Source organism: Bombus flavifrons, chromosome 2 (genome assembly GCF_040668555.2).
Source record: "Bombus flavifrons isolate JBK064 chromosome 2, iyBomFlav1_principal, whole genome shotgun sequence".
In the NCBI taxonomy this organism is placed as follows: domain Eukaryota; kingdom Metazoa; phylum Arthropoda; class Insecta; order Hymenoptera; family Apidae; genus Bombus; species Bombus flavifrons.
The window spans coordinates 9,815,371-9,842,815 of NC_138443.1; the positions used below are offsets into that span (position 1 = coordinate 9,815,371).

A 27,445-nucleotide genomic window follows, 5' to 3' on the forward strand; every position below is an offset into this window, starting at 1 on the left:
CTCCAAAGCGCATAGCAAGATTAAGATTTATCATATTAACATATATAACTGTTTCTGTGATTGATACTGTTTGGACATGGTATTTGTAATTGAATAATTGTTTGATAATTAAAAACAACAAAGTTTTATTTGAGATGTTAGTTCGATCTTTCTAATTTCGTAGGAGTCAATTCTTTAATGTTTTTGAACTTCAAAAATATTCATTCATGATCAATAATGATTAAGTCGCAATGATTTTCAAAAGTTTTATCTCAGCCACAAAAGAAAGAGGAAGATTTATTTGTAATATACTAGCTGGATTGACGAAACAGTTGTTCGTCAAATGAAAACCACGAGCAGAATCTATGCCCTGTTTCATCGCATTTGTTTTTGGACAGTTACGCTTACCCTTAACACCTTCAGCCAAAAGCGTTCCAATTTTTACACGAATATAGAAGCAAAAGCTACAACACCATCGCAGTGAATTTGTTTGTACGTTGTGAAATATCCACAAGTTCTGGAAGATCCTATATTTATTATATATTTGTTGCAATTTGATTTAGACAAAGATATAATACTAGGCAGTAAAGCAAATCTAGCACGATGACTATTTTTTCAGGTTTCCTCATTAAACTCATAGTAATTTTCATACGAATGTACGGAACTGCAATTAATTTTAAAATGCGAAATTCTGAAAGTCTAAATCAAAAGTTCTACCAATACGAATAAAAACTTCGTTCATTCAAGTATACGCGTAGTATAACGAATTTTACTGACTATTAATCGCAAATTGTAATCACGCGCGTCGTCCACTTTACAAAGAACGAATTGACACCGATTTTTACGATGACCGAATTAATATCAGTCGATCGACTGGAATTGCCAGAGTTTAATTCGATGATAATTAGTTGTAACGAGGTAAAAATTCGAAGAATTAAATTAAAATGGACTAGTAACGACGAATTTCAAAATGGAAAAGTATTCGCGAGGTCACGTATCGCGGGACTATGAGTCAGGCTTAAAGGGGAAAATCAAATATCGGGCAACTCGTTTAGCTGTACGCGTTTTCCGACCATCTTTTAGCCAAATCTTGTGAAATTAACCTGTTTGACCTCGATGTCGCTCTTTGTCGCCACAATTTGAGAAATTTTGGGGCAAATTGCGAAGAAAAGCTCGTATTTTAGATAAGAAGGATTATTTTGTAGTGAAGACAAGAAGACGTGAGAAGTAAAATATTGTTTGTTACGTAGATTACTGTTGGATTTTCTATAATGAATGATTTTCCACGTATAAGGTTCTCGAAAAAATTTACAAGATATTTTGTGTATAAAGATCGGTGATTTTTATAGGCATCAAACGTTATCTCTAAAAATTACAAATCTTAAATAAATTTCTGATATACAATTCTGTGATAGTTTATGTAAGTTCCTTTTTAAATTAGGTATTTGATGATTTATTTACATTTATTTTTCAATCAGGTATTTGATGGTTTACTTGAATTTCTTTTTAGATTAGATATTTACTACATACAGAATTAGGCGAATTGAAGCGGCGAGAGGTCAGCCTCCCGTAGAACACCGGCTTCACACCGGCATAAGTATGTAGAACAAATTTCTAATTCACCTCTTCCCGTTGCACCGTCCATTCCACGTGTAAACCATGCAGAAAACTGCGCTCTGCTAACTAGACCGTGTTGTAACCGAGGCGGGTATGGCACATGATGCTCACTTTTCGTCTTCCCGCTCCACTAAATCGCCCATTACACGCATTTCGTTCCTCTAATCCGTTGTTCGCTTATCGAGCTCTTAAAATCTCGAAATAATTCATAATTTATAAAACAAACCTGTTTTTTAATACTCTGTTTCTATAGTATAAGTATTTACACAAAATCGTAATTTTGTTAATAATGGGAAAGAAAAAAGACAAAGATGGGAGGAATAGAAAGAATGAAACAATCCTGTATCAATGTGAATTTCTCATTATAACAAAGAAATACAATACATTTTTAAGCGATTTAATATAATAATGCATATGTATATCATTTAGTACACCAGGATTTCAGTAATCTAAACCTTATTCACGAAGAGGGTTATAGATCCCTAAGAATATTTTATTTTAAATGATACCATCTTGCAATAGACAGTCATCGATACCAGTCATTGCTGGCATCAAATTTCCTGATGTCACATTGATATTTTGAAAGATAGCTTGCAATATCAACAATATTAAATGTTCCGCTAACATTCACGATCCACGACCGATTCCACCAGACATCTTACGCTAGTCTTCTCCAGCTCGTGTGAGATTTTATTATCTACGCTTGTTCCATATTCTCTGCTCGCCCCCTTTCGATCTTACCTTATCCCTTTTCCACTGCTTCTCTCACCTTCTCCCTCTTCTCCTTCGATTCGTCCTCTCGCCTCGCGTTTCGCCCCCGTACACCAACGCTTTATCTCTGTTCATCCCTGACCAACGTTCTCCTGGTGTGCGGACTGTTCCTCTCCCGTCTATCGTCACTCCATTCGTCCCTCTTTATCTTCACTCTCTCTCTAGTCTCTTCCACGTCTCTCCTCTCTCTTTTCCTCGCACTCTCTAGCTCCACACCTCCGCTTAATAATACACACCAGCCAGCCAGCCGCTACTACAACAGCACACCAGCGGCACCGACAGTATGGCATACCACTTTATTGATCTTCTTTCCCCGCTTTCACAGGTTTCAACCCGAATTTTCCACCACTTTATGCAAGCGTCGCCCTCCTGCCCGTTTGCACGCGCTACCCCCTACCCCCCAAAACGCTCGGATTCATCCCTTCGACCGTCGATAAATCGAACCACCGAACGAATCGTACGTTTGACGAAGGAACGAATCTCCAAGTCGATTCCAGGGGATCGACATGTGGAGCAAGTCGAACAGATGCCTTGAAGGGGCGTCGTGAGATCTCGCGATTTTTCGAAGTCGATGTTTCGCGGGATGTAAGATATAAACGACATTGTGCGGGGCAAGATGTGATAAAATCGTAAATTGATCTTTGCTTTACTTTGCTGTCCTTGATTTGACTTTACCTCGCCTTGCCTTAAAAGTTTTTAAATAAAGTTTCACGGTACTGAAACATTTCCTCGTATCTTATCCACGTTAATCGCTAATCGTACATGTACTTTCAGCAAATGGGATCTAAGTCCCATTTCCATCTCATCCAAATCAAAGATTCTCTTCTTTCTCCGATCTTTCTTCCATCTTTCTTGGAGTAAATCTTACAATAAGAACAAACAAATCGGAATACGAACAAACGGGTCACAACTTGCTCGACTGCAATCGTAGCACGCTTTTCTTGCTCTGTAATTCATTTACATAACAATACGAACTTCGTTACATAATTACGTGGCAATTTTTCATCAAAGCAAAAATCCATGATTGCAAAGAACAATAACTTGATACGATTGAACCGCAATGTATTGCAATACCTGGCAACCAACGGAAACACCGTATCGAACGATTTGCAACGGTTTGAAAAAATAGTCTTACAATATTTAATTCGTTTTCTCTTCTCGTTCGTACCATTTAATCAGCGAAATTAATTAGCATTCACGTTATGGCCATAGGGTCCGCCAATGCGTTTCGATATTTCGAAGTCGAGCGTATGTATAGTCGCGTGAATGTTGAAGAAGAAAAGTGGAGGAGGCGTTGGATACTCCGGTGGCCTGGTTTCTTGGGATCATGGAAGGTGTTCTCCTCGGCTGACGTGTGTAAACACTGTTGCTTGCTTGAATCTTCCTTGCTATCCTCTCTCGAGCATCGTCTTTCGTCATCTTCCCTTTTCCCGATGGTTTTCCTCCGCCTGGCTGGGGCTATCTCTGCTTTTAGTCGCTGAAAGGGCAGCATCGGTGAAAGAAAGTATTTCGGATGAAAGAGCTTTATGCCAAAGCGAAACGAAACATCGTGGTTGTGTATTGTAATTAAGTGGAGGAGCTCGACTTTTGCAATGACTTTTGTGTAATTGCTTCTCCGATCTGAACTCTACCCTCTTCGTTAAAGGAGAGATTCTTTAATTGAAGAAGAGGAATTGCTAATATTCGGAATTTAAGCAACTATCGTAATTCGTTCATGGATGATTTATTAGCAACGAAGTAACAGCGTAATGAGGGATGGAACGAATGCAAAGAGTTTAATAGCTTTTTTTAAAAAAACATTAGGGGGAAATTACAACGTTAAAAATATTAATAATGACTATTTTACGTAATTGTTTCACGTGTTAGAATTGTTCAACTGAAAATTGCGGATTCCCTCTTATTCGTTAATCTTTTTTCAAAGGAACGAGCTCTTTGAACTTTTGCGTATATGAATCGTGACGAATAACTAAAGAAAGTGAGAGAAAATTTCTCTTCTTAAAAAGTTATGTTACTTTCCTCTTCCTCCGAGTCGCACGCTGTGAGTTTATCAATATGCTGACGAATTATTTGATATCTGTCGCGCGATGGTAAACATGTTTGTATTCACAGGTTGTCTTCGATCGTCACCGAAGCTTGTGACCTTGATACAAGTCATTATCACGTTTAATTTTATTTTTTTTAAGAACGTTTCAAGTTACAAACGTGTTTCAATTTTAAGAAACATCCACTTATATGGGAAAAAATCTGCTATCTTGACAACCTCGAAGAAAGAAAAGAATTTCATAAGATCTTGAAAGAAACGTCTAGATGGCCTTTGATTTATATGAAACTTGGCAAATCGAAAATAATGGTTATTCTAAGATTTTCGTCGAGGATGTATTCGCGTCGATGAGAACGATATTCCATGGTGACATTGCACTTGAACAAGATATCGACTTTGTATCAAGCAAGTTCGTCAGCGTGGCGGTGGCTTGTTGGCTGTGCACTGTGCTGACGTAAGTGTTCTGCAGTTTCGTTATCAGGTTGGCATAAAAAGCTTCGATAACGAGAGAATACTAGAGATTCGTCGTGCTATTGTTGGGTCAGAGCAACTCGTACACAGTTACGATTTTTACCAATGTCTTATTTAGAGAACGTTTTAAATCGATCTAAATCCATTTCTCTTATTTCGTTGATTAATTCTTTTGTCGTTTGAACCATTTTAGATGTGGAACCCGAATTATCTGGTTATTTGAACATACCTGGTCTCCTTTGATTAAATTGTTTGTCCATTCGTTAGTGAATTCTTCGGTGGTTTATTTTACATTTATTTATATTAATTTTATTATGAAGTTTATCGCATATTACAGTGTTAAGATATAGGATTATTATTGTACGAATAGAATGTAAAAACATCGTGATAGCAATTAAGTTTCTGATTTGACTTCGAATGAATTATTTCTGAGCCAATGTAAATTATGAAGATATAAAACTGTATAATTATTCCAAGCATTATCGATTCCATATCGATTCTGTGAGAGGTAGAGCAGAAAAAAAAGAACGGAGAAGATAAAGAAATGAAAAAAATTAAGATATCGCTATGTTGCGATTTAGTATCACATAAGATACTTTAATGATATTAATTTTTATTAATAAAAGAAGAAAGCGCGTTTTTAATAATAATGATGTATATCGGTATATACTTCGTATCTTTAACAATTTTCTTCGTAATTTATAAAATTACAGATTCAATTACGATAATTTAAAACCGAATTTTTTCATGGGCGTCTACCTCTTTTAGTTTCATTCAATATAATAGAACAGAAGAATAGAGTACAAATAGAACACAAAACTAGAAAACACATAAAAAATTCCGAGAAGGTAGTCCCATTTCGCTAATCGTCAAATTATTCTTAATATGACTAATATCGAATGCACAGAATCGTAGAACTTCCAATTTCAGAGAAACATCGATCTTTCTCGCATTATCATACGGCTGGCACATCAATCTATCACACTTATGTATAGAACTTCGCTATTATACTCTTGATTGATGCAATAGAGCTTCGTTCATAGCATACATCCTCTAATTAGTTTTAACTACTGTGATTTTGCATTCCCGTCCATACCATACGAATAAACTAATAATCAAACCTTCCTTTTTGTTCCAGGTAAGTAGTCTAGCAGAATTTTTATTTCTCCATCTAAACAACGCGGATTCGTGGGTGAGACAAAATTTTATTTGATAATTATCGAAAGGATTACTGCAATAAGGAGACAGCTCTGTGTCTCAATAACTTGTAAAAACCAACAAAGACCAACTTAAAATCAATCAGAACTAAAACGCTCTTTCAAACATACTATAAAATCATAGTCAACTGATAATTCATACTAATGATATTTTACATTTTTTAATGTAAAGCCTGCATGGTTTTCTCTTCGAATAAATACAATTTAAATATTACAGCTATCACCTTATTTCTATAAACTCTCCATTTGAGATCTATCGAAAACTTTATCTTCTTTGTATGTCTCGCGCTTTTCTATCAACTGGTTCGTTTCTCATTCATGGTCAATCCTAGCCGCTTATTTCCATGGAATCCCATTTACCGAGAACGGATCTGTTTAGCCGGGGCGACGAGCGTGATTCAATTACGTGGATGTGCGATACCGAGCTCTGCTCGAGAGGAGGCATAGTTGTACAAACACGCCATCGGTTCGTGCTCACTTCTAAGGCTCTAATGAAAACAAGTAGGTAGTAGATGTCATTCCACGGCAGTGATTCTCATTAATAGCCGGACCGAGCAGTGTAATTAACCGATCCTCTTCTCTCCTGGTAACACACAGTTGGAAGGACACAGTCGATCGTTCGGCGTAACTGTGATGCGTTTGTGAGCCAGGATCGCCCGAGAAGCTGGCAATTAGAATGGAGAACGTTGTTACCAGGCATCCGTGGAAATTGTTATAATCCCAGGTCTGGTTGAGTTACGAAATAAATAAATGCTCTCGTAACTGTGGCCAATGGGAACGGTCTCGCGCCAAGCCAGATACTTTAAATTGTCTGGCATGCAAACGCCTTTTAGATTCGATCTCCGCGACGTGATTTCGAATGTCGTTTCACGAACCGTTATATGTCTGGAGAGAAGTGTTCTTGAATTATTGAGAATATTTCTGCTGTTCTTTTTGTCCGGGCTTTTGTGGAAGAACTGGATTCTTGTGGAAGAAAAGTTTGTAATGTTGTTTATTATCTGTATAGCATATGTAGGTATACAGACATTTGTTGACTGCTTTTGTAAATATATTATGTTTGTTATATGAAATATTTTGAAGTTACATTAACGCTATTATGAAAATGGCTATTCATAATTTTTTAATAAACATATGTTCGCAGTAAGCGTATTGTAATTTCGATATACATTTTCAGATTTGTTTCAAATATCTGCCAATGTACGCGGTGAAGAAGCTCGGTTCTCATAACAGTGCTAATGAAATTTCAAAATGCTTTACATAACACACATGATATATACATAAAAGTAAGGAAACTGTTCAAATATTATACTTTCATGAGCTACTGTATCCAATAAAAATTCAATCGGCAGTAGATCTGTTAAAACGTCGCTCGCAACGAGCAGGTTAGAACGCTTTAAAAAGCGCAACCTGGATGAAACGTTTCTCTATCGCGTCACTGTAGATATCACTATGCACGCGTAATCTTCACGCCATGTTTCTTGTCCCGCTCGTTCCCTCCGTTACGCGCGTGGTTTTGTTCCAGCGCGCACGCGCTCTATACCTCGCGTTCGTTTAAATAAACGTGACTTTAAGAGAGGAACGTTGGCTGGTCGCGTACGCGAAGCGAAGACATCGGCGGGCCTGGATCCTTTGACGCTTTTACTTTTCAGTTATGCGCCGGTTAGTCGCGAGCAAATCTCGGCCTGGCCGACCAAGTGGAGGCTCTTTGTTCGCCGAAGGAATTCGCTGACGACAGGTTTCGCTGGAATCGCGCACGCCTCGAGATAAATCGGCGCGCTGCCGAGCGAGCGCGCGTAATTGAAATTTGTCAACCTTAAGAAGCTTTTTGCCACGAACCGTATGGAACGGTTGGCTCGTTAGCGCGGCCCAGGGGAAAGGCTAGAGAGGGGAAGAATGTAAAAATGTTCCGCGTTATTTCAGTTCCTCTTCGGTGCTTCCTTTTTGAGACTCGTTTATTTAACCCTTTGCAGGACGTGCTGGTTTTCGCGTGGAACGACCTCGCGTAAATTCGCGAGACACGCGGGTCGCGTTTGATCTTCGCTGAATATCACGGAAGGCATTTTTTTGTTAGTTCAAATTGAAAAGTAAGGACGAGGAATGTTACGAAATATGTATTATTTATTGAAAATATACAATTGTAATGAAGATTTTACTTTATTAATCTACTTTTACGAGGTTCGATGAATTTGAAATGAAATTGAAACACTTTCAGGATATTCAATGGTGAAATGTTGCTTTAGAATTAGGATTAAAAAAGAAATTTGGAGTTGAAAAATTTAATTACGAATACAATCTGTGTTTGTTGAACCATTATCTGTGTCACGAGTATGACTCGATATTATAAGATAAGGAATTAAGAAGAGGAATGTCTATGTTGATACAGAGAAGGAGGTGTACTTGTAACTTGTAACGTGGTTCACCTAAACACTTAATACAAACTCAAGCTCAAACTCACTCGAGTCTACACCGCGTCTTAATCTTAATCCAAATATAAATTCTAATACAGATCCAGTTCAAACTAAAAGTCAGATCAATTCTAACTGTAGATCTCTATTAATCTCTTGAATTAATAATCTAGTACAAACTGGGAGATTGGAGACTGGTTAGAAAATTATATTTACGTGCTCTGTATATATCCGAAACTCCACACAATGTCAGAAATCAAGAGGTAGCGAAGAATCATATTTATATCAATGAAAATGATAACTTTTGTCAAATTGTCGATATCATCCTGCTTCAATTATATCAAAAGAGATTAATAATTATCGTAAATGATATATCTAGCAACAATGTTAACAAGAGTACAATGACAAATAATCAGAATGCGACTGAAAAATCTACACGTACATATCATGCAAGTCACGCGTGTGTGGAAGATTAACCCGAAGCACGCAAACAATAAGAATCCAGCAGGAGTTGCATTGACGGAGGATGAAAAGGCATCCCGAGCAATAATTGTTGCGATAAATAGGCGCGTGGCTGCACGGGCAGAAGCAATGGAACAGAAAATCAGTCGGTTCTGGCTGCAGCCGTGTCGCGAAGGAGGTCGATAGAGAAAGAGGGAACAAGTACTCTTGCATTCCGATGAACAGCAAACCTAGAAACAGGAGGGACTGGCAGGGTGACAAGTCGCGAGGAGGGAGAGGAAAAAAGCGAGAGAAAAGGTAGATCGCAAGGGAAAAAGACGAGGATAGGGATAGAACGAAGGGAAAGAAAGGAAAAAAGAAGGAGAGAGTGATCTCGCAAATCAGTAGGAAGGCGGCATCGACCTCTTCTTCCGCCATCTTTGTTACTCCAACTACGTTCTTCTTCGACCGTTCTTTTTCCACCTTCCCCTGCTTGTTCCACTCGCGAGAGTCCTTTCTTTTGTGTGTGCATTGTGCGGATAATACCGGTGCTGGCTTCTTTTACGTGACTGTGGGCGAAAACGAGCCAGCAGATACCGCTGAAGAAAAAAAAAGAAGCGCGATCGGTATTCTCGCCCGCTCTATCCTTCTTCCTTATTTTTTCCCCTCTTCCCGTCTCTCTTCTTTCATTCTGCGCCTCTCCCCTGTCTTCCGTGCACTTTCGAAAATAGTCTAACCTAAAAATATGCGAGTACTGGAGGCGTGGCGGCTGATGGAGAGAAACTCTTTCGTTCGCTCGTAGAGAAGTCGCAGTTCGAGATTCGCCGGACTATCTCGATACGTGGACTGTATAGGATTATCGATGACTGACAACTTTTAATAATTCACCGTCACGAAAGGGGAAGACGGGTGTCGTTAATTGGATTTATCGATAACTGGGGCTCTTGTTTCACTGGGGATGAATCGAATTAATCGAAATCGAAGAATGAAACGACAAGCTGTGCATATGAGAATCGGGCCATGTGGTATAATTGTCTTCTGTCGATTTTTAGCTTCGGTTGCAATAATGTTTTAAAAGTTCCCTTTGTTAAAAAAATATTATTAACTCTTGTTCTTACAAGGAAAGTGGTAAAAAGATATCTTTTGAGGAGAGATTTGATAGCAATTTAATTAAAGTTAACTTCCAAACATAAAAATTTGTAATCATTTCAGGTACATTTCCAGCCAAAATTCTTTTCGCTGACATATTTATTAAATGTTACATACTAGATATGAATTCAAGCAAATAAATATAAAGGGAAAGCGAAATGCTGATCGATGTTTGAAAAAGTTACATCACGAAGTTGCAGCTATTCATCGAACGGTTGACACTCTTTTTGAATAACGATTATGTTTCAATGGGAAAAAATTAATAATTTAAAACTCCAGTTGGCTAATTTGTCGGTCTTATGTTTGGCTGATATTTTTTGATTACAAAAAAGCCGCTGTGGTTCTTATAAACCGGCCTATTGTTAACATTTGTTTCGGTTACTGCTATAATACCATTGAATTTAGAACATTAAATTCTTGGTGCATCAATACATATACTATAAAAAAATATTTATTGTTTATTAACGACAATGTCATTTAATTGTCCAATCAATGCATTAACACATAAATTACGAACAGGCGTTTATCTAAAAAATGAATAATCAAATTGTGCTTAATTGGATAATCAAATTTTTCTGTGTTTCAACCGGCTTTGTTCAGTTACCCATATTATTTTGGGATTTTTTAAAAACAAAAATTCATTTTATGTATTCGTTTCGATAGACTCATACACTTATAAACACTTATGCTAAAATGTCATATACGTTAAAAATAATCTTCTCTATGTTAAAACGAATGATCAAAGAGAAACTGTCAGCGTTAAAACAATGAGCGTCTTTTAGGAAACTAAGAAGTTACTTCATAATCAGTATGATGTTATTAAAAAATTTTATCTGTTTAATTCCTTGTACTATTAGCATATTATTTCATCTTGTAACTTATATGTTACTTCATAATCAGTATGATATTACTAAAAATTTTTTATCTATTTAATTCCTTGTACTATTAGCATATTATTTCATCTTGTAACTTAAATGTTTCATAGGAATAGTGAGACACATATCGTTATCGCTTCGTCACCGCATCCATGTTTCTTTCCCTTGTCTTTGGTTTTCTCGCGTCCTAATCTCCCCTTATCTGTATTATATCCCTAAATCGGTTCGTATTTTTCTCTATGTTCCCCCATTGTTGACGAGAATATCCATCATTTCGATACCAGAGTAATACATTGTGAACTAAAATGTTCACAGTCTCTCCACTAATCGAAGCCCGCATTACTTCCAAGAGCAATCCTGATTACCCCTTGATTTAACGAAAACTCATCGCTTATATCATTTACTTCAAAGGGTAGATACGGTTCAGCTCGTAAAATCTGTTTCTCCAATTAAAAACGTTAAATGGATTCTAAATTGGTGTCAGTAAGGAAGTATGCAAATTGTAACTGTCTGCTAAGATAGAACTCTAATTTTGGGAAAAGAATTTTTAGGAAAAACAAATCTCTCCTTCAAATGTTCCATTGCCCTAAACGTCTACTATCTTCCATTCTCTAAGTCAAATATTTGGAACAATTTTTTAACCAAGACCACGATGAAAATTCTTTCGAAAAAAATGAAATACATAGAGAAATTTCACTCGAACCATGAACGGATTAGCTTGCTTATGGAGGATTAATTTTCTTGATAAAACGAGAATAAATACACCAGTTCATATTCACGGACTTAAGTCACCAAAGTATCGTTAAAATTGTCTGGTCCGGCATTCGTATTAATTGAAATGCAACACGCGGAATCTAGCATGCAAAGAATGCAGCGGACGAGCATCAATTGCGCGGGTGATGTCGTGATATGAGGCCCGTCTTTATGATACCGTGTCGGACATTTAATTACAAATGCCACCTCGCCATTCTAGCTTGTCGTGATATTCGTACAATATCTGCACGCGATATCCGCGTTGTTAATATCGCCTCTCGTTTCGAAGATGCATATCACCGACTAACATTAGTGGACAGACGCTCTAGTGAATCTTCGATCCTTAATCATCGCGCTTGGCTCGTATTCGATCTAACCGCGATAATTACTTTATACGCAGGTCGGAGTTAAGCGCGAATTATCGCTTTCGAGGATATGGAACGTTGGAGCACCTGATCGTAATGTATCTAACCGTAATGAGAAGTAAAACATGGCCTACTCTATTTTCAAGTTAGATGTACTATTAATAAGCCAATGATCACTTTGATCTGTTATTTTCTTTTTCTATGCAGTAATTAAAAATGTCTACCGTAAACAAGTTTTTCAACTGATCTGCTATAATCTGGATTCTTTAGAATTCTTTAGAATTTATTTAGTCTATTCACGTTTAAAATATGCTGATATATGCTAATTTGCTATTATGTTCAAACGTTATTCCAAGAATTATATTGGCGATATGAAACATAACCGTGATTCAATATTAAGCCGTTTAAATTCATATGCAGTTTAGAATAATAGTATTTGATCTATATAATTTACCTTAACATATCCAATTACGATAAACCGATCTGCTTTAATATTGTTAACCTATATACAAACATTCGATTTCAGACAAATGTCATGTGTAAAAAGAAAAGAAAAAATAAGAAATTGATCGTAGAGATACCAATTTACGTTTAACTCGGAGCCATACCGTTGCGCCGACACGTCACGCTCGCGTGAAGTTTAAATTAGGTTGAGTATCACTGGCGGATTTGTAATAAGTGCAAGCGGAGCGATACAGATGCGTCGCTCTCGCAGTGGTCCCGTTTGCGCGCTCGCGCGCCTTCTCCTCCCGTCGAATCCCAGCGCACCGTGAAACCGTGATGACGCAACGGCCAAGTGTTGGTGGAGGTTGGGAGTGCGGGCGACATGTCGCGAATGCGTCTGTGTAAAAGCTTTGCTGCCAGCTGCACGGCAGCCGCTTAAGTCGCGTTCGCGACCCATCATCAAGGGTGCGAATGGTGCCTATCATTCGTATTTTTCACAAGTCATTAATTTTGTATTTTGTTACATATGTAATTTATATATATATAATGTATATATGTAATACAAGTGCATACAAATGCCTTATAAATAAGTTTGAATTTGCTCCACATTACATATCACTCCAAGAAAAGTGAAAATATTGCTAATAATCATGTCGCCCAGGAAGCACATTGATAAACTTCATAAATTGACAAATAAGTACAGAAAAGTGATAATATTAGATATAACGTTCTTTAAATCGATCTTAGAATTTATTATTATTTATACCACCTTTGATTCTTCAGAATCTGATATTATTAATCGCGTACTTATGCAATGAAATTAACGAAAGGGTGATCAATTTACCTTTTGAAAGATTGGATTGATAATAATTAATGTCCGCGTTATTGACACTGATCTAAAATCACTTGTATCGATCATTGAAGCATCATTATCGACAGGTTATTTCTCTTAAAGCTTTCCTCGTCACGGCGAGAAGTTAAAGAATACTACACATGGTCATAGCGCGTAACAATACCCGTCGATCCGTCACTCACGTTGCCTTGCTGTTCTCACAGTTCACGGTGCATCATATCGACTCGGCTTCCTTCGGCCGCCGTTGCACTGACAGCGTGTGTAGGACTATGGTAACTATACATGATAGACGCGTTGCGGTACATTTACCTACCGTTCAAGTGGTTGGAGGTTCTGAATCCGTGAACCTCTTTGCAGCAGTCGATGGCATCATACGGGCGGTGTAAAACAGGCAAAGAGGCAACAGTACGATCGAAACGAGCGCGAATCGGAGTCGAAGTTGTAGTCGGAATCGTGACGAGTGTCTCGGGTCACTTCGGGTCGCCTCGGGTTCGGGACGAGCATAGCCGAACGCGTGCCTACGTGCGCGCTTTACCACGACGTCGCGGCGCGGTGCGACGTGCCGTAGCGGCGACGGGACGAGCGAGACGACACGAGAGGATACGAGACGAGACGAAACGAGACGATACGAGACGGAGCGGGACGGCGCGTGGCGAGGGAAACGAGGCGAAGCGGGGCGAGGCCAGTCGAACGGAGCCGAGTCAAGTCGAGTCGAGTCGAATCGGAAGGAGAGTCAGTGGCTGGCGACTCCTCGGGGCGTCAGGTTTGTGTTGTGTGGGGTTTGTTGTTCTTTCGCGCTCCTTGCAAACCACGTGCGCAGCTCCGTGACAGCTCCGTTCTAACGGACGTTCAGAATATACGGAGCTACAGTGCGACACGGCGTTTCGTTTATTGTGATCGAACTCCTTGACATTTCCGAAGAAACTGAAGATACTTTTAGTCGAAAATTAAGTTTTTAAGGGAACGTTGCTCGAAGAGGACTGAAACTCGAAAGTATAAATTGTTTATAGTTATAATACACACTTTTTATATACTATCGTGAATCTAAAGTTGAAATTTTAAAAGTGGTATCGCGCGAGGCACGAGCGATAATGCATGTTGCAGATAGGCAATGTTGTTTAAACTATCGGATTCAATGTGGAATTTCTCTCCGGTATTAATACGAATAAAGTGTTGCTCCGACGATTACGAGTAGCACCGATAAATCGCAAGAACACGTTTTAAACAATCTGTAGAGATTCGTCGATATTACAAATTAAAATTTGTCACGAAGACTTGGCTACGTGCCCTCGACGGTTATCGCAGCTGAGACTTTCGTTAGCAACTCTTATCGTGCTTACGAGAATAACCTGACCGCACAGCGCAAATATTATGAATGCGGGAATCCTCAAATCGAGTTACGAGTTAAAATTGCGATGCCTGCTAATCGGGACTCAAACGTTGCGAACCTCGAAGTACATTCGGATAGAAGTGTCGCCAAGGACGAGTGAAATTCTTCGAATTTCTTGAAACTCAAATTTCCACGAATACCTATACTTTCTTCTAATCTAAGAACTAAGTAAAACTAAAGTTAACAAGAAATTAAACGAGCGAAAGTAACTCAATCGGTGCGTGATTGAGTCGGCAACGTACAAAGTGAGTGGACCGTGGTAAGGTAAGAATGCAAGGCGGGTAAATTAGTTGCGGAACAGGTACGTTTGCGACAAGAAACGGAATAATAACGACTGTGGCCGGAAGAACGAGGAAACGAGAGAAGAAGAAGAAGAAGAAACAGACGGAAGGAGGTGGAGGAAGGTGTTCTCTTATTTGCAAAGCGACTGAACGTAGACGTAGATAACCACTGCGGCGAGATAGAAGAGGAACGGAGAGAGGAAGTGACACGATCGTGACACGACATAGAATAGAACGAAGAGGAGTCACGAATAAAGATAGAGGGGACGTAAGAAAGAAAGAGGAAGAAAGAACAAGAGAAGAAACGAGTTTGGCAGAACGAGAACGAAGGAAGGAAAGAACGATCTGTTAGAGCAAGGGAAGGGAGCGAAGAGAGAGAAGATTTCTGGGCACGCGCACTCCACCTGCTAGCGTGTAGTGGCACGCGCCATATCCACCCCCTCCGCTGCCGTGGACGTTCCGTTCCCCTCGCCGCGCGGCAGCGCCGCACTCCGCCGGCCCCTCTCTCGCCGCAGTCCCTCTTTGGCGTTACCTCCTGGTTCCACCGCAGCCGTCGCCGCCACCGCCACCGCCACCGATTCTTCCCTCCCCTTTCCCTCCTGCAGTCCCCCTCCCCTCGTCCGACTACCCGACATACCCGCTCGATCTCCCCTCGTTCCTCGGTGCCTCTTCTCCTCCCGCGGGAATCCCCTCCCGTGCGCCCCTCACGCGTGCCACGGTTTCGAGACCGGGACGCGCGGGAGTCAATCGCTCGCGGACTTCGATAGGACGAGCACCATAGAGGTCCTTGCTCTTCCTCTCTTAGAACGCCTCTCTGTCCGAGCGCGTTCTTCGTGCCTCGTGTCACTGCGATCTCGTGTGCTTTCCGCGTTCTCGATCTTCTCCTGACTCTGTTTTCTTTCTATCGTTCCGCTTCTTCCTTTCGTTTCGTGATTCCTTTCGTTTCTTCTATATCTTAGAAACGAAAGTTTGGTCGGATTTTGAGATCGAGAAATTTCGGAATATATCGCGACGCAGTTTCACAACTGTTGCATAGCACCGAGTGTGGCTGATTCGAGTAAAAAGAGGCATAGACGCACTTAGAGAAGACAGCAGAGCGAACATCACGTTGCGTGACGTGCCTCGGGACACCGCGTGGTCGTCGAACGAGAAACGCGAGTACCTTTCAGTAGTCGGAAGCCCGGCATTCAAAGTTCACAGTGAATTTTCACGATCGGCTCGGTAGATGTGATCGTAACACACGGGGGCAAAAAAAAGGTTAGCCGTCCGCAAAGAGCTGCCGGCCGATGTTTGCGTATGAAAAAGCCCAGTCGTCCTCTTCCACCTCTTCCTCTTCTTCTTTCCGGCGTTCGCCTGCTGGCAGGGGGGCAACGTGCCGGTCGATCGCTGTATAAAGAACAAAGGGCCAACGGCGATACTAACGACGACGAAGACGACGACGAGGAAGACGAGGAACGAGGACGGCGACAACGACGAGGAGAAGAACGTGGGAAGGGAAAAACGTAAGAAGGAGGAAGGAAAGCGGACGAGAAAAATAAAGAGTGGGGGGCTGACGCGTGCTACTACCGCTGTTACTTCCAACGCAACAAAAATAGTTCAGTCTCCGCAGTGGAGGAGAGATAGCCAGCGAACCAAAAGAGAAGGGAGATAGTAGTGCCAGAGGAAAGAATAGGAATATCGGAGTTATCGTAATATACACACGCACACGTGTAGCTTGCGCGTTATCAACGTAAGGAGACCACGTATAATACAAGCGGCTGTAGTGAGTGCAACTTTCGGTGTGCTGATGACGCATTCGACAGTGAGAAAGAGCGAGAGCAGGCTACTTTCGAGATAAACACGAGACGAGATTCGTCACGAGCGAAAATAAAACGGAGATAAATTAGGGCCCGAATCGTGCGTGGAGCGAACAAGACGGAAGAAAAAAAAAGAAGAATTTTATTCCTGACGAGAGTAAGATTTGGCATTCCTCCCGTTCCCTGTAGTGCCAGCAGTGACAGAGAGTGATGCGCGCGCGATCAGCTGTTCGAAGCCGCGACGTGCACCGTGCTTCTCTCCCGTTTGATCGATTGTCAACCGTTGTAAATTTTTGATACGATATTCGTCGAAATTCGATCGATCGAACTTCGATCGCGACGACCATCACGCTTCTCGTCTTCATATGCGTGTTTCGAGTCAATGTTCCCGAACTACCTGTTGACGATATACGAGGGAAAATCGACGCGGTCAGTTTCGACTTAATTTAACAGTCGTGCTGTTGTTGGAGGTAACGTGGACAGCTTGGTTCTCATTATTCATTCAAGAGTTTATTCGTAACAGTTGATTCAGTGGTATCATCGTGACATGGCACAAAAACCGTCTAAGTAACTTCCCTTCTTGTCGGTCATTGTGTTAGTAAATACAAGAACCACTGAAGATCGGTATATTACAGAAATCGTTGTTATCATGTGTTCGATAACATTTCGCGGGAACAGTGTGAAATCTTTCGCACGGACGTGTGTATTACCGGTTGAAGAACATTAACGTGCAAAAAATTGGTGGCGTGCTTTACAAGTATTTAGTCATTGGAAGAAAATCGAATATGCGACTGGTGAAACTTTTGGTGGCGGTGCGGCGCGCCGAGTGTTTTTCGGAGTGAATGTTATCGAGACGTTGTTAGTATACGTCTTATCTGTCGCTCGCATCAGTGGAGTGACAGAGAAAAAGAGGAAGAGGAAGAGGGGGAAGGAAAGAAAGAGACTCGACAGAGTTCGGAGGTCACGGAACCGTTGGACGATATGCGGCACGCAAACTCGTTTCGACGAGCTGAGAATTTCGGCCCGCGGATCCAAGCAGCGCGCTCGCGTCGTCCGGACGCCAATAGCGGCGTGAAACAGTGGTGATATGCTGGTCGAGGGACACGGGAACGTCGATTCTATTCCCGGCGTCTTTTTCTCGCCGGTTGCGTGACGTTCGACTGGCGGCGAGGAACAGAGTATTATAAACCGTACGCGGTGACGTTCTCGAGCGCGCGCGCGCTAACCTCTACTTCGCTGCTGGTGTGATAGCTAGTCAAAGTGATCGGAAGGGCATTACGTTTATTATACGGGCATCGGAGCAGTTACATCGTGTACAATAGAAGTAACGTAGTAAGAATCAGAGGCTTCAATGTAAAGTGTTAAGCTGTAAAGTAAGAAAAAGAAACTAGAGATATATCGTACATGTATATCTTTTCTAGAACAACGCACGATTAATAACGCAACAAAAGTGAAAGAATCGTTCTCATTCAACAAGAAATGATCGAATTATATCGTTGTGAAAGAAATATCTGAGCGTACTAGTGACTTTTTCGCCACCTATTTGTTGTGTATGCGCCGTTACGGGACTTGCAAGTTCGGTTTGGTTACGCGCGAAAGAAAGTTGTTGCCGGTGGTGGCGCGCTGGTGGTGGTTCAAGCGTCTCCGGAAAAGCGCGGAAGACACAACGAAAGCGAAAGTACTGCGGTTGCGTTGGCGCGTTCCAGAAAATGACCTTCAAGTTCCGCTGAGAATCTTCCATAATTCAAACAGAGAAGAGAAAGATGTATTTGTAACGACGACAACTGTTAACGCGTATCATCATCGTGTGAAAAAGAGGACATATTCGCCGATTAACGATAGTGTATTAGTGCAGATATTCCAGCAACAAGAAGAAGCCGTCGGAGGAGGGGCATGGTGGGCACCCACCAACCAGGGCCACAGGCCCGGGTGGCCCCCCTGTAACAAGGAAATCTCTCGCTATCGAGCCGTTCGTGCTTCATTACATTGCCTGGAATGATGGTATGCCTATTTGAAAATAATATTTCTTATCTATCGTCACTACGTGGCGCGCGTGTGTCATCGTTTGTTTTGAGTCTAGCGTGACTAACTCTTAAGTGTATTCAGTCGGACTATTACCTATTCTCTTGTATTTTGTGTGTTTGCTGACAAATCTAAATATTACCTTTTTAACGGCCTTTTACGCGATTGAATGGTTAATGTTTAGTCGTTGTTTTGAAACGTTTAAACTACTATAATTCTCTGTTTCTAAATCTGCTTTTGTTTTTCTTTTTGTTTTTCTTTTTTTTCTTTTTTTTAATGTGAGGTTAGAAACATTTGCAATTTTAACAATTGATCGTTAATATTTATTTTATTGATAATAATTGATGATAAGAATAACGAGCATATTAGCAATTTGTAGTGCACAGTGAATGCACAAGTTGAATTTCTAATTCTGAGAGAGAAGAGTTAATTGAATTTAAATGTCAGAATCGTTCATAATTTAATACATAGTTTAGAGTAAAGGGATTGGTATTAAAGGGGTTCAAGTTCGGCGAAAAATAACGACTCACGAACAAGTTTTTCTGCTGGCTTCCAATAGCAACGTAGATAAAAGATATCGATTCGTGAATTTTTTTGTTTATCTCCAACCGTGTCCGCAACTTGGAGCGCGCACGAAATGTCACCAGATAACGGAAGTTCCGGGACGATAAAAATGATTCAACTCCGAAAAATCGACGGAGAGTCGCGTTCGTCTCACCGAAACGATGCTGGTGTATCTGCGATCATCCATACATTCGATCCTTTTTCTCTTAAAACGACACTGGTTGAAATCTATTACACGTCTTACCCACGCGATAGGCACTCTAGAAGATTCAAAGAAACCGGAAACGTCTGACAGCCATAACTGTATTGCACCACGTACACCAGTTGTTTGTATTGAAATTGCGGTGCGTGTCTCTTCGAGCATAACACGGACGTATTTATTATACCGTGACTTTGTACACCGGTACTCGTCGATGATCGAATACAAATATAATATATGGGGACTATGGTGGAGGATTTCAAATAATTTTAGTACCTTGGAAGTTTTAAGAACCTTATTTCATTATATTATATATAATCATAATTTATTTATATAATATATATTATTTATATAATAATTACTTTTCCTTGCAAAATTAACTGTCAAGTTTCTTAGACTGCTAAAAAAAATTTTGCAAAAATCGCGATACATATCAAAATGCACTTGAAATCATTCACAGATATAACGATCTAAATTTTAGGCAAGAGAAATATGACGCTCCTCCTATTGAAAATCAAAGTAAAAATCTGGGAAACAAGAGAGAAAGAGATGCAGTGGTTATTGATTTAGTTGTAGTTAGGCCGTTGGCTTCGCCCTCCGCCCGAGAAGCGTCAAGATCGCATGCACATGCACACACGTAGAACAATAGATCGACTGTCGTCTAACGGCATTCTAGCGGTCGGACGACCGATAATAGGGGCATCCAGTGCGAGCGCTCTGCGGACATTCCGCGTTTCTCTGTCCCAGGCGCACCGGTTCCGTTGCACTAATGACTGGTTCGCGATCCGGGGCGTTAGTCGGGAATCGGCCCATCCCGGACGATGCGGTTTTCCACGGTTCTTGAAAGCCGTTCGTTGCTTCTCAACCGACGACAGGCAGATTCACGTATATGACTATATTATACGAATTTTCTTTCTCAAAGTATTGATTTTACCTTTCAAATATATGTATACCTTGTATATGTAACCTTGTATATGTAACCTTGTATATATTTTTAATACTGTTTCCAAAGCATGGAAACTAAACTCAACAAATTAAAATCGTCATAATTAATGTCTGACGATTAACATTTGAATACTTGTTAATGCTTTATCGTCAGAAGTTGTTCTTTGATATTGTAACAATTACGATAAATACTTTGTTCTAATCCATTTCTATATACTTTTACATTTTCTGTAATATTTAATATTTCTTTTATATCTTACTTTACATTCATATTACTATACTTTCATATAGCATACAAAGTATTAATATATAAATATACATAATATACTAAAATTGGAGTAACTAAGACAATACACACATTTAAGTACCTGTACTAATATTCAAATGAATTTCTACAGATATATTCTCAAAATATGAATAATCTAAATATCTAACAATAAGCCGTGCTTTTATTACGCTTGAAATGTAAAGCATTCGAAAAGAAAATCATTTTCATATGCGGTGTAAAGCGAATGGCGATTAGCCAATCCGCAAAAACGACGGTCGCGTGTTCTGTTTGGCGAAGGGGTTGCACGGTGGGACGTTGTCGCGCGCGCGGCCAGGCGCGTCCCGATTCCGGCGTGTCATAACAGGGGAATGAGCTCTCCGCTCGGGTGGCCGGCTCATGGCTGCGCCACGGAATTATTTATACCGCTTGATTACACGCGTTGCGACGAGCCGCGCCGAACAGACGACGGAAACGACCGAAAGCTCGCTCGGAGGCTCTATGCGAGCCACGCTTGCCGTGCTATCGCACACGCATCGTTCTATCGGGCATCGATGCGAGGAATCCGACATACTTTGCTCTCCTTCGCGATATCGAACAGACGATAACGAGGACGACGTACATCGGGAATGAAAGAAATAAGGGACGACGGAAAAGAGACTGCTTTTTACGGTTGAATTGTCTCGTGCGCTTTTCCCCCATATTCTTTCATCTATCGATTTTTATAGTATAGAGAATTCTGGACATTAATTTCCACGATATTGTTCAATTTGGCGAATAATTTTTTTTCTTGAATGTAGATATACTTTGTGAACAGTTTCTTGCTAAGTATTGGTAGTATCTCATATTGTAATCCACTGCATGAAGGCGCGAAAGTGAAACGCGTGCGCTCACACGGAAACGGTATCGCCTAAATAAAGTTTTAAGGACATTTTAATATTTATGGACACAGGAGGGTCGCGTTTCGGACGCTCCAGTTCGCGAATGCACGACCAGTAATAAACCTGTTTGCCGGCCGCGGTGTAATTTATTTTAGAAACACGTGGGTGGTCATCGGGAGAGAACGAATTTATTCGGTCGAATCGCGAAGAAGTTGATAACAGATCTGGCGGTATCCTTGGTAATTTATTGGTTCTTTTCTTGTCGGTTGGTTCGTGTAGTTTCCGTTTCATTCTATTCTGTATCATATTTTACTTATTTTATTCTTTGTGGATTAACAATGACAAAAAATAGAGGTAGTTTACGTTTATATTTTTGCATCGATGATATTTATATAATTACATAACTGTTCCTCTGTTATATGAAGATCAAGGTTTCCTTGGAACCTTGGAACTAGGTCAAGAAATTATATCGAAATGGTTAGATGTAGAAAAATAAGAATCGTGCCAAGTATTCGTAGGTTCTTCATACCGATTTTACGTGAATAATATGCCAAACTATGCTCTTATTCACCCAAGAGGAATTATCTAATAAAATTAATCATACGTATGTGTGCCACTTGTGACTCACGTGACATAATTTCTGTTAAATTTCTCGAATCGTATCTTCGTGTACAAGATTCGGATGAATCAGATGCATATTTCCTGTGTATTTTCTACAAATACGTCGTAACAAGATCGGTAGCTACTCGATGACTATTAATTCTCTTGGTACGCGCGGAGTCCCGTAATTCTCGATTCGAAGCACCGAAATACGCCTGGTTGACCTTGCCGCGTTATTAGGCTACGCTTTAAACGAGATTTCAGCGTCTTGCTGTTCTGTCGATAGCTCGGGTGTCTGTGCCGATATATTTAGCTTCGTAGCAGGGTATCGCGGATCGACGATGCAGAGGGGCGAATCTCACTCAAAAGGCGATAGACAGCGTTAGAATCGGCTTTTGCAAATACACGTACTCGCGCAAACAAATGTCGCTTTGCAGAATATTTGCTAATATAATAATTTTCAACATTTAAGTTTGAAATATTCTTAAGATTCTACAAAAATCGTCAATGTTATACATTGCCCGTACACGTATTAACAAGAAAAATGTATGTACCTACCTATATGACGATAAAGTGTATCTATAAATATATGAATATTATCTAAAATATGTGATATTGAATCAGGCAGCTAAGGTTTTTATCATTGAAAACATCTGATTGTTTTTAGCTCTTTCAACATTCTAGGAAAGTCGAGTTCTACATTTATGAATTATTGGCATCTCATTGTGTATTTTTGCAGCTTCGGTACTCCCATTGCAGATCCATGGAATTTTCCAAGCTGGTACATACTATTCATCCGGTGATACATTCTTTTGTCCGATCCGTTCTATAATTACAGTTTATCTTCGGATAACGCTTCCTGAGGTGTCTATTTGCTATAGAACGTTTTAGGGTAATCCGATGAGATTCTGATGGAACGTTTACAAGGTCATAATTATGCTTCTTTTTTGTTGTATTTGGTAAAAGAAAATCTTGTTTTCTTCGCTTTTAAGCTGTCCAACGATATCATGATAACATGAAAGAATGATCTAGGTCACCGAGACTTTCTGGCCTCTTTCTTTTGATCGAAACTGAAGGTTAGAGAGATATTTCTTTTTTCTACATCATTCAGCGCGAATTACTATAAAATGATCATATCCAGAATATATTAGATTCTTCGAACCCTTCCCCTTATTATATTGTTTAGTTAATTCATCGGTATTTAAAATATCCAATCTGTTATTTCGAAGTTGGAGAAAACTAGAATTTTATCGATTTCCTTTCTGCCATCTTTGCCTTTCTTCGTGTAATTTAGAATATCATATCGATATTTCGTGACAGTCTGTATATTGTAACTTTATTTAAAAACTAACTTTATAATAAATATTTCAATATATGTTGAGAAATAAGAAAAGTGTTAGACAGGACATACATAAATACTGCGTGCTCTGAAAAGACACATAAAATTTATATCCACACCTCTGCCCAATCTTTCTGAAATATTCTGTAATAAAAATCTCATAAAAAATAAAAAATCTCCGAGGTCACATCTAGAAATGCAAGATCATATGTCAGAAATAACTTTAATCAAATGATACCGATCCGTATGTATCGCGTCAGCCGCAGACATTCTTCGTGGTGCACGCGTCCGGGGCGCACCGTAACTTGCGCTGGCGTCATTCAAAGTGTTTTCTCTTGTTGGTCACTCGGTTTCCTCGCTTCTCTACTCCGATTTCCGCGACGAACGTCGTTGTCGTCCGGTCGAGTGTTTGCGCGCGCCGCTCCTTGCGACGCACGTTTTATGACCCGATAAACTACCGTGTTCCTCAGCTAATTTTCACTATGACGAAAAGTCGTTCCGGCCATGAATCTTAACCAGCCCAGAAATATCGCGGCCTGCGATTGCAGTGATTTCTTTTTCCATCCTTTTTCGTGATGTTTTTAAAGAATATTCTTAACGTACGGATTAGATGATTCGAAGAACGACGTGGATCAGAGATAAAGACTTGTATCTAAAGTTTAGACACGTCAGAGTCCAAGATCGGCGCGTTACTAAGAAGAAAGTCGAACTTGACGGTTCTTTGAAATTTCTTGAATATAAGGGCGCTCATAATATTAAGTGGGCCTTATAAATTCCGATTAATAAATTTTTATTATATGATAGCTTATTATGTGGTACATATCCTTTTATTGTTACAATTGGTAACGAAACGGTTTAACACGTTAACTGGATTCCTGTTGGTCCTGAATCAATGCGTGTTTCCATAATGTAAAAAAGATCACAGAAAATTTTAGAATACTTTCCTAATAATCTATGTAAAGTATACACAAGGTTTTACGATATAGGAGAAAATCCTACATGAAAGTTATTGATTACGATGCGATACACTTATTTAGATAACGAAGATCCAGTTAACAGCGAACGTGTTGACCTAAAATACTACAGTAATATTCCAATTACACAACTCATTACAACAATCCACCACAAAATTTCAACTACTAAACGAATTAACTTTCGCTTATCATCTCACTTATTATCCTGATCCAATTCTCCTTCGCACTCATCCCCCAAACTCTCTCAAACCGTTCCAGTGCTGCCAGCCCAGTAACCGAACCAAATACTAATATCACTTTCAGAGCCAGAATCACGCGTTTTCAATCATACTATCGCACGAAACGTCGCGCAGGTATCTCAGCGTCGTAAAGACGGTTTATTGGTTCCTCGGTTTTCTCTCGAAGGGGTAAACGGAGCACAGACGGTAAGGGGTAAAAGACAGAGGACGAAGGGTGAACGGCTGATAGGGGTGAAGAGCCGAGTAGAGGTGGCCGAGAAACGTTCGCACGAAAGCTTCTACCCGCTTAGCTTTCCTTCTCGCGAGGACTCGAGCGTAGAGAGCAGGGTGGAAAAGGAGAAGAAAGGGTCGACGAGGTTGCGGAGGGCGGAGGACGCGTAAAACCTCCGGCCACAGATCGATAGGGAAGGTCGGAGGTGTGTCGTGTCTGTTAGACTTTGGCTCGAACTCGCGATTACGTAGCCAACCTTTGCCGTGCTCGCTCCTCGTGTCGCGCGCACCGACCACGAGGAATTGGTCGAAAGCCACTTGGAAAATCCAACTCTGCCACGCTAAACGCCGTCAACTGGCGTTTTATTCTATGTTCGACTATATTGATCACAAAATTCTCGCGATATCGCTGTTTGATCGACCGTGATTATGCTCGATGTATGATGTCCAAGGGTTGATGTTCTTAAATGTTTTCGTGTGTGGGGAGGACTGTGTGGAAACGATTGGGTGTTTGATTCTTGGATAGTGAATATTGGCGGAAACATGTGGTTGTTATGTGCTGAGATTAGGGGTGGCGTTGGTATTAAGTTATAGTTTTGAAATTTGGGGTTTAAGTTCGATTATGTTGTATTGTGTTTATGTACTATTTTTTCCTTATTTATTTTGAATGTTTTGATTTTTCTTCAATATGCTGGAGAATATGGGATATCTTATTCAAGTAGAGATTTAATTTCTTTTTTAAAGCAACGTGGCTATATATATTAGATATGTATTTAGTGAAATCATTAATACAAAAGAATAAGAGAGTGATATCATTTATGTCATTCTTTTGTAGTGGTTAATTAAGAGATTCTTTAATTCCTCCAAACAATATAATTTTACTCGTTTATTTTATACACCTATCATAAGAGGAAAGTCGTAAATATAATGTTGTAATAAAATCAATTTAATAAACACAGATAAATGATACATTCTCCATGAAGATAACAACTAGGTAATCTTGAAAATGAAACAGTTCAAATCACATGAATATTTCGTTGATTACCACGATACAATTCCACGTAATATACAGAATAGCTCTTTTTGAGAATCGAACTAGCTATTTCAAATCGATATTGTATTAGTAGGAGAACTATAAATCACGTGTTCGTTATAACCCATTGAGACCCGATGAAAAGTATCGAGAAAAAGTTATCTTTGCGTCACTTGTCACGTCACTCACCACTTGTCAATAACAATTATAAATTCGTAGAAAAACTGTAGTACATGGCATGAAATCTATTCACTGACGTTGTTTGATATGTAAAGCATTAAGCACGTTGGGCTAGATTTGGATTGCGGACCAATAACAATAAAACGTTAAACACGATTTAGACGAAAGAATTGACCTAACGCTCCACTTTTTTATTACTGCTTTATCACTGCGAACCAGCGATCAGTAACCAAAACAATTTAATGTTAATAATGACATATAAATCATCTAATCAAACACACAACATTGATAAAAAAAAAGTCTCATCTTACTTTTCAATCTGCAAAAATTAGATACCACTAGAAGCATTAACCTATTAAGTATCGAGGATTAGTGCTCCTTATCAAAGGATTAATTGAAATGAAATCGTGTGAGAAATCACTTGCGCGCTGAAACATGAGCGTTCGCAGCTGATTTTTACTTAAGCGGTGGTATCTGTTCGAGCGAAAGCGCGGCTGAAAGTGATTTTATTGGAATAACGTTATCTCGGGCAGGGGTGACGAGGAGTCAAGCGGTTTATCGGTGACAAAACGTGTTGTGGGAATTCTGGCGCTAATATCGGCGGAGAACGAGCTCTCCGTGTCGGCCGTCGGGTATCTTTAATGTTTTCATTGCCGACGTCGACGAAATAATCGGCGCGCGTTTATCTGGCCTCGCGGCGACGCGCACCGTACACTTTTAATCGGTGTACGCGCGCGCGACTATTCACTCGTTAGCTCGTGTTCGACCGTGGCTAATTTATACGCGTGAAGAAAAAAACGTGGAAAACGGGACGATGACGATCTATCTGATAACGATCTTGTCAATGTTGACCTTTTAAGCAAGTTCGTTGCTTACATGAATATTCTCAGTAGGGAAATTATTGATGACGTAGTGGAAGAGTTTCGTAGTCTATGCAAAAATACGAAACGTGTATATTTCTGAAGTTTTGTTGTGTTTGATATAGGTACAATAGGAAATTGGCTGTTTAAATTCTTTTGCATGCGGTAGATTATAATATATAATTTGAGAAAACACGCATTTAGTTTGAAATTACTGAAAATGTAAGTTTTTCAATAATTCTCACTAATTTGAAATAAATCAGTTATAAAGTATCTATATGTGATA

The 27,445-nt window shown here is 39.9% G+C and overlaps 1 protein-coding gene across 10 annotated transcripts in view; it reads left to right on the top strand.

The window, feature by feature from the left end:
* mam (neurogenic protein mastermind) overlaps positions 1-27,445 on the top strand; it is a 246,051-nt gene that overhangs the window by 109,072 nt on the left and 109,534 nt on the right. For 2 of the 10 annotated variants that reach the window (XM_069132119.1, XM_069132120.1), the window contains exon 1: positions 14,129-18,849. The exons of the other annotated variants lie outside the window; for them this stretch is intronic. In XM_069132119.1, the coding sequence (XP_068988220.1) occupies positions 18,844-18,849 (6 nt within the window). In that variant the 5' untranslated portion in view covers positions 14,129-18,843. Of the gene's footprint in view, positions 1-14,128; positions 18,850-27,445 lie in introns of those variants that run through there. 10 annotated transcript variants of the gene reach the window in all.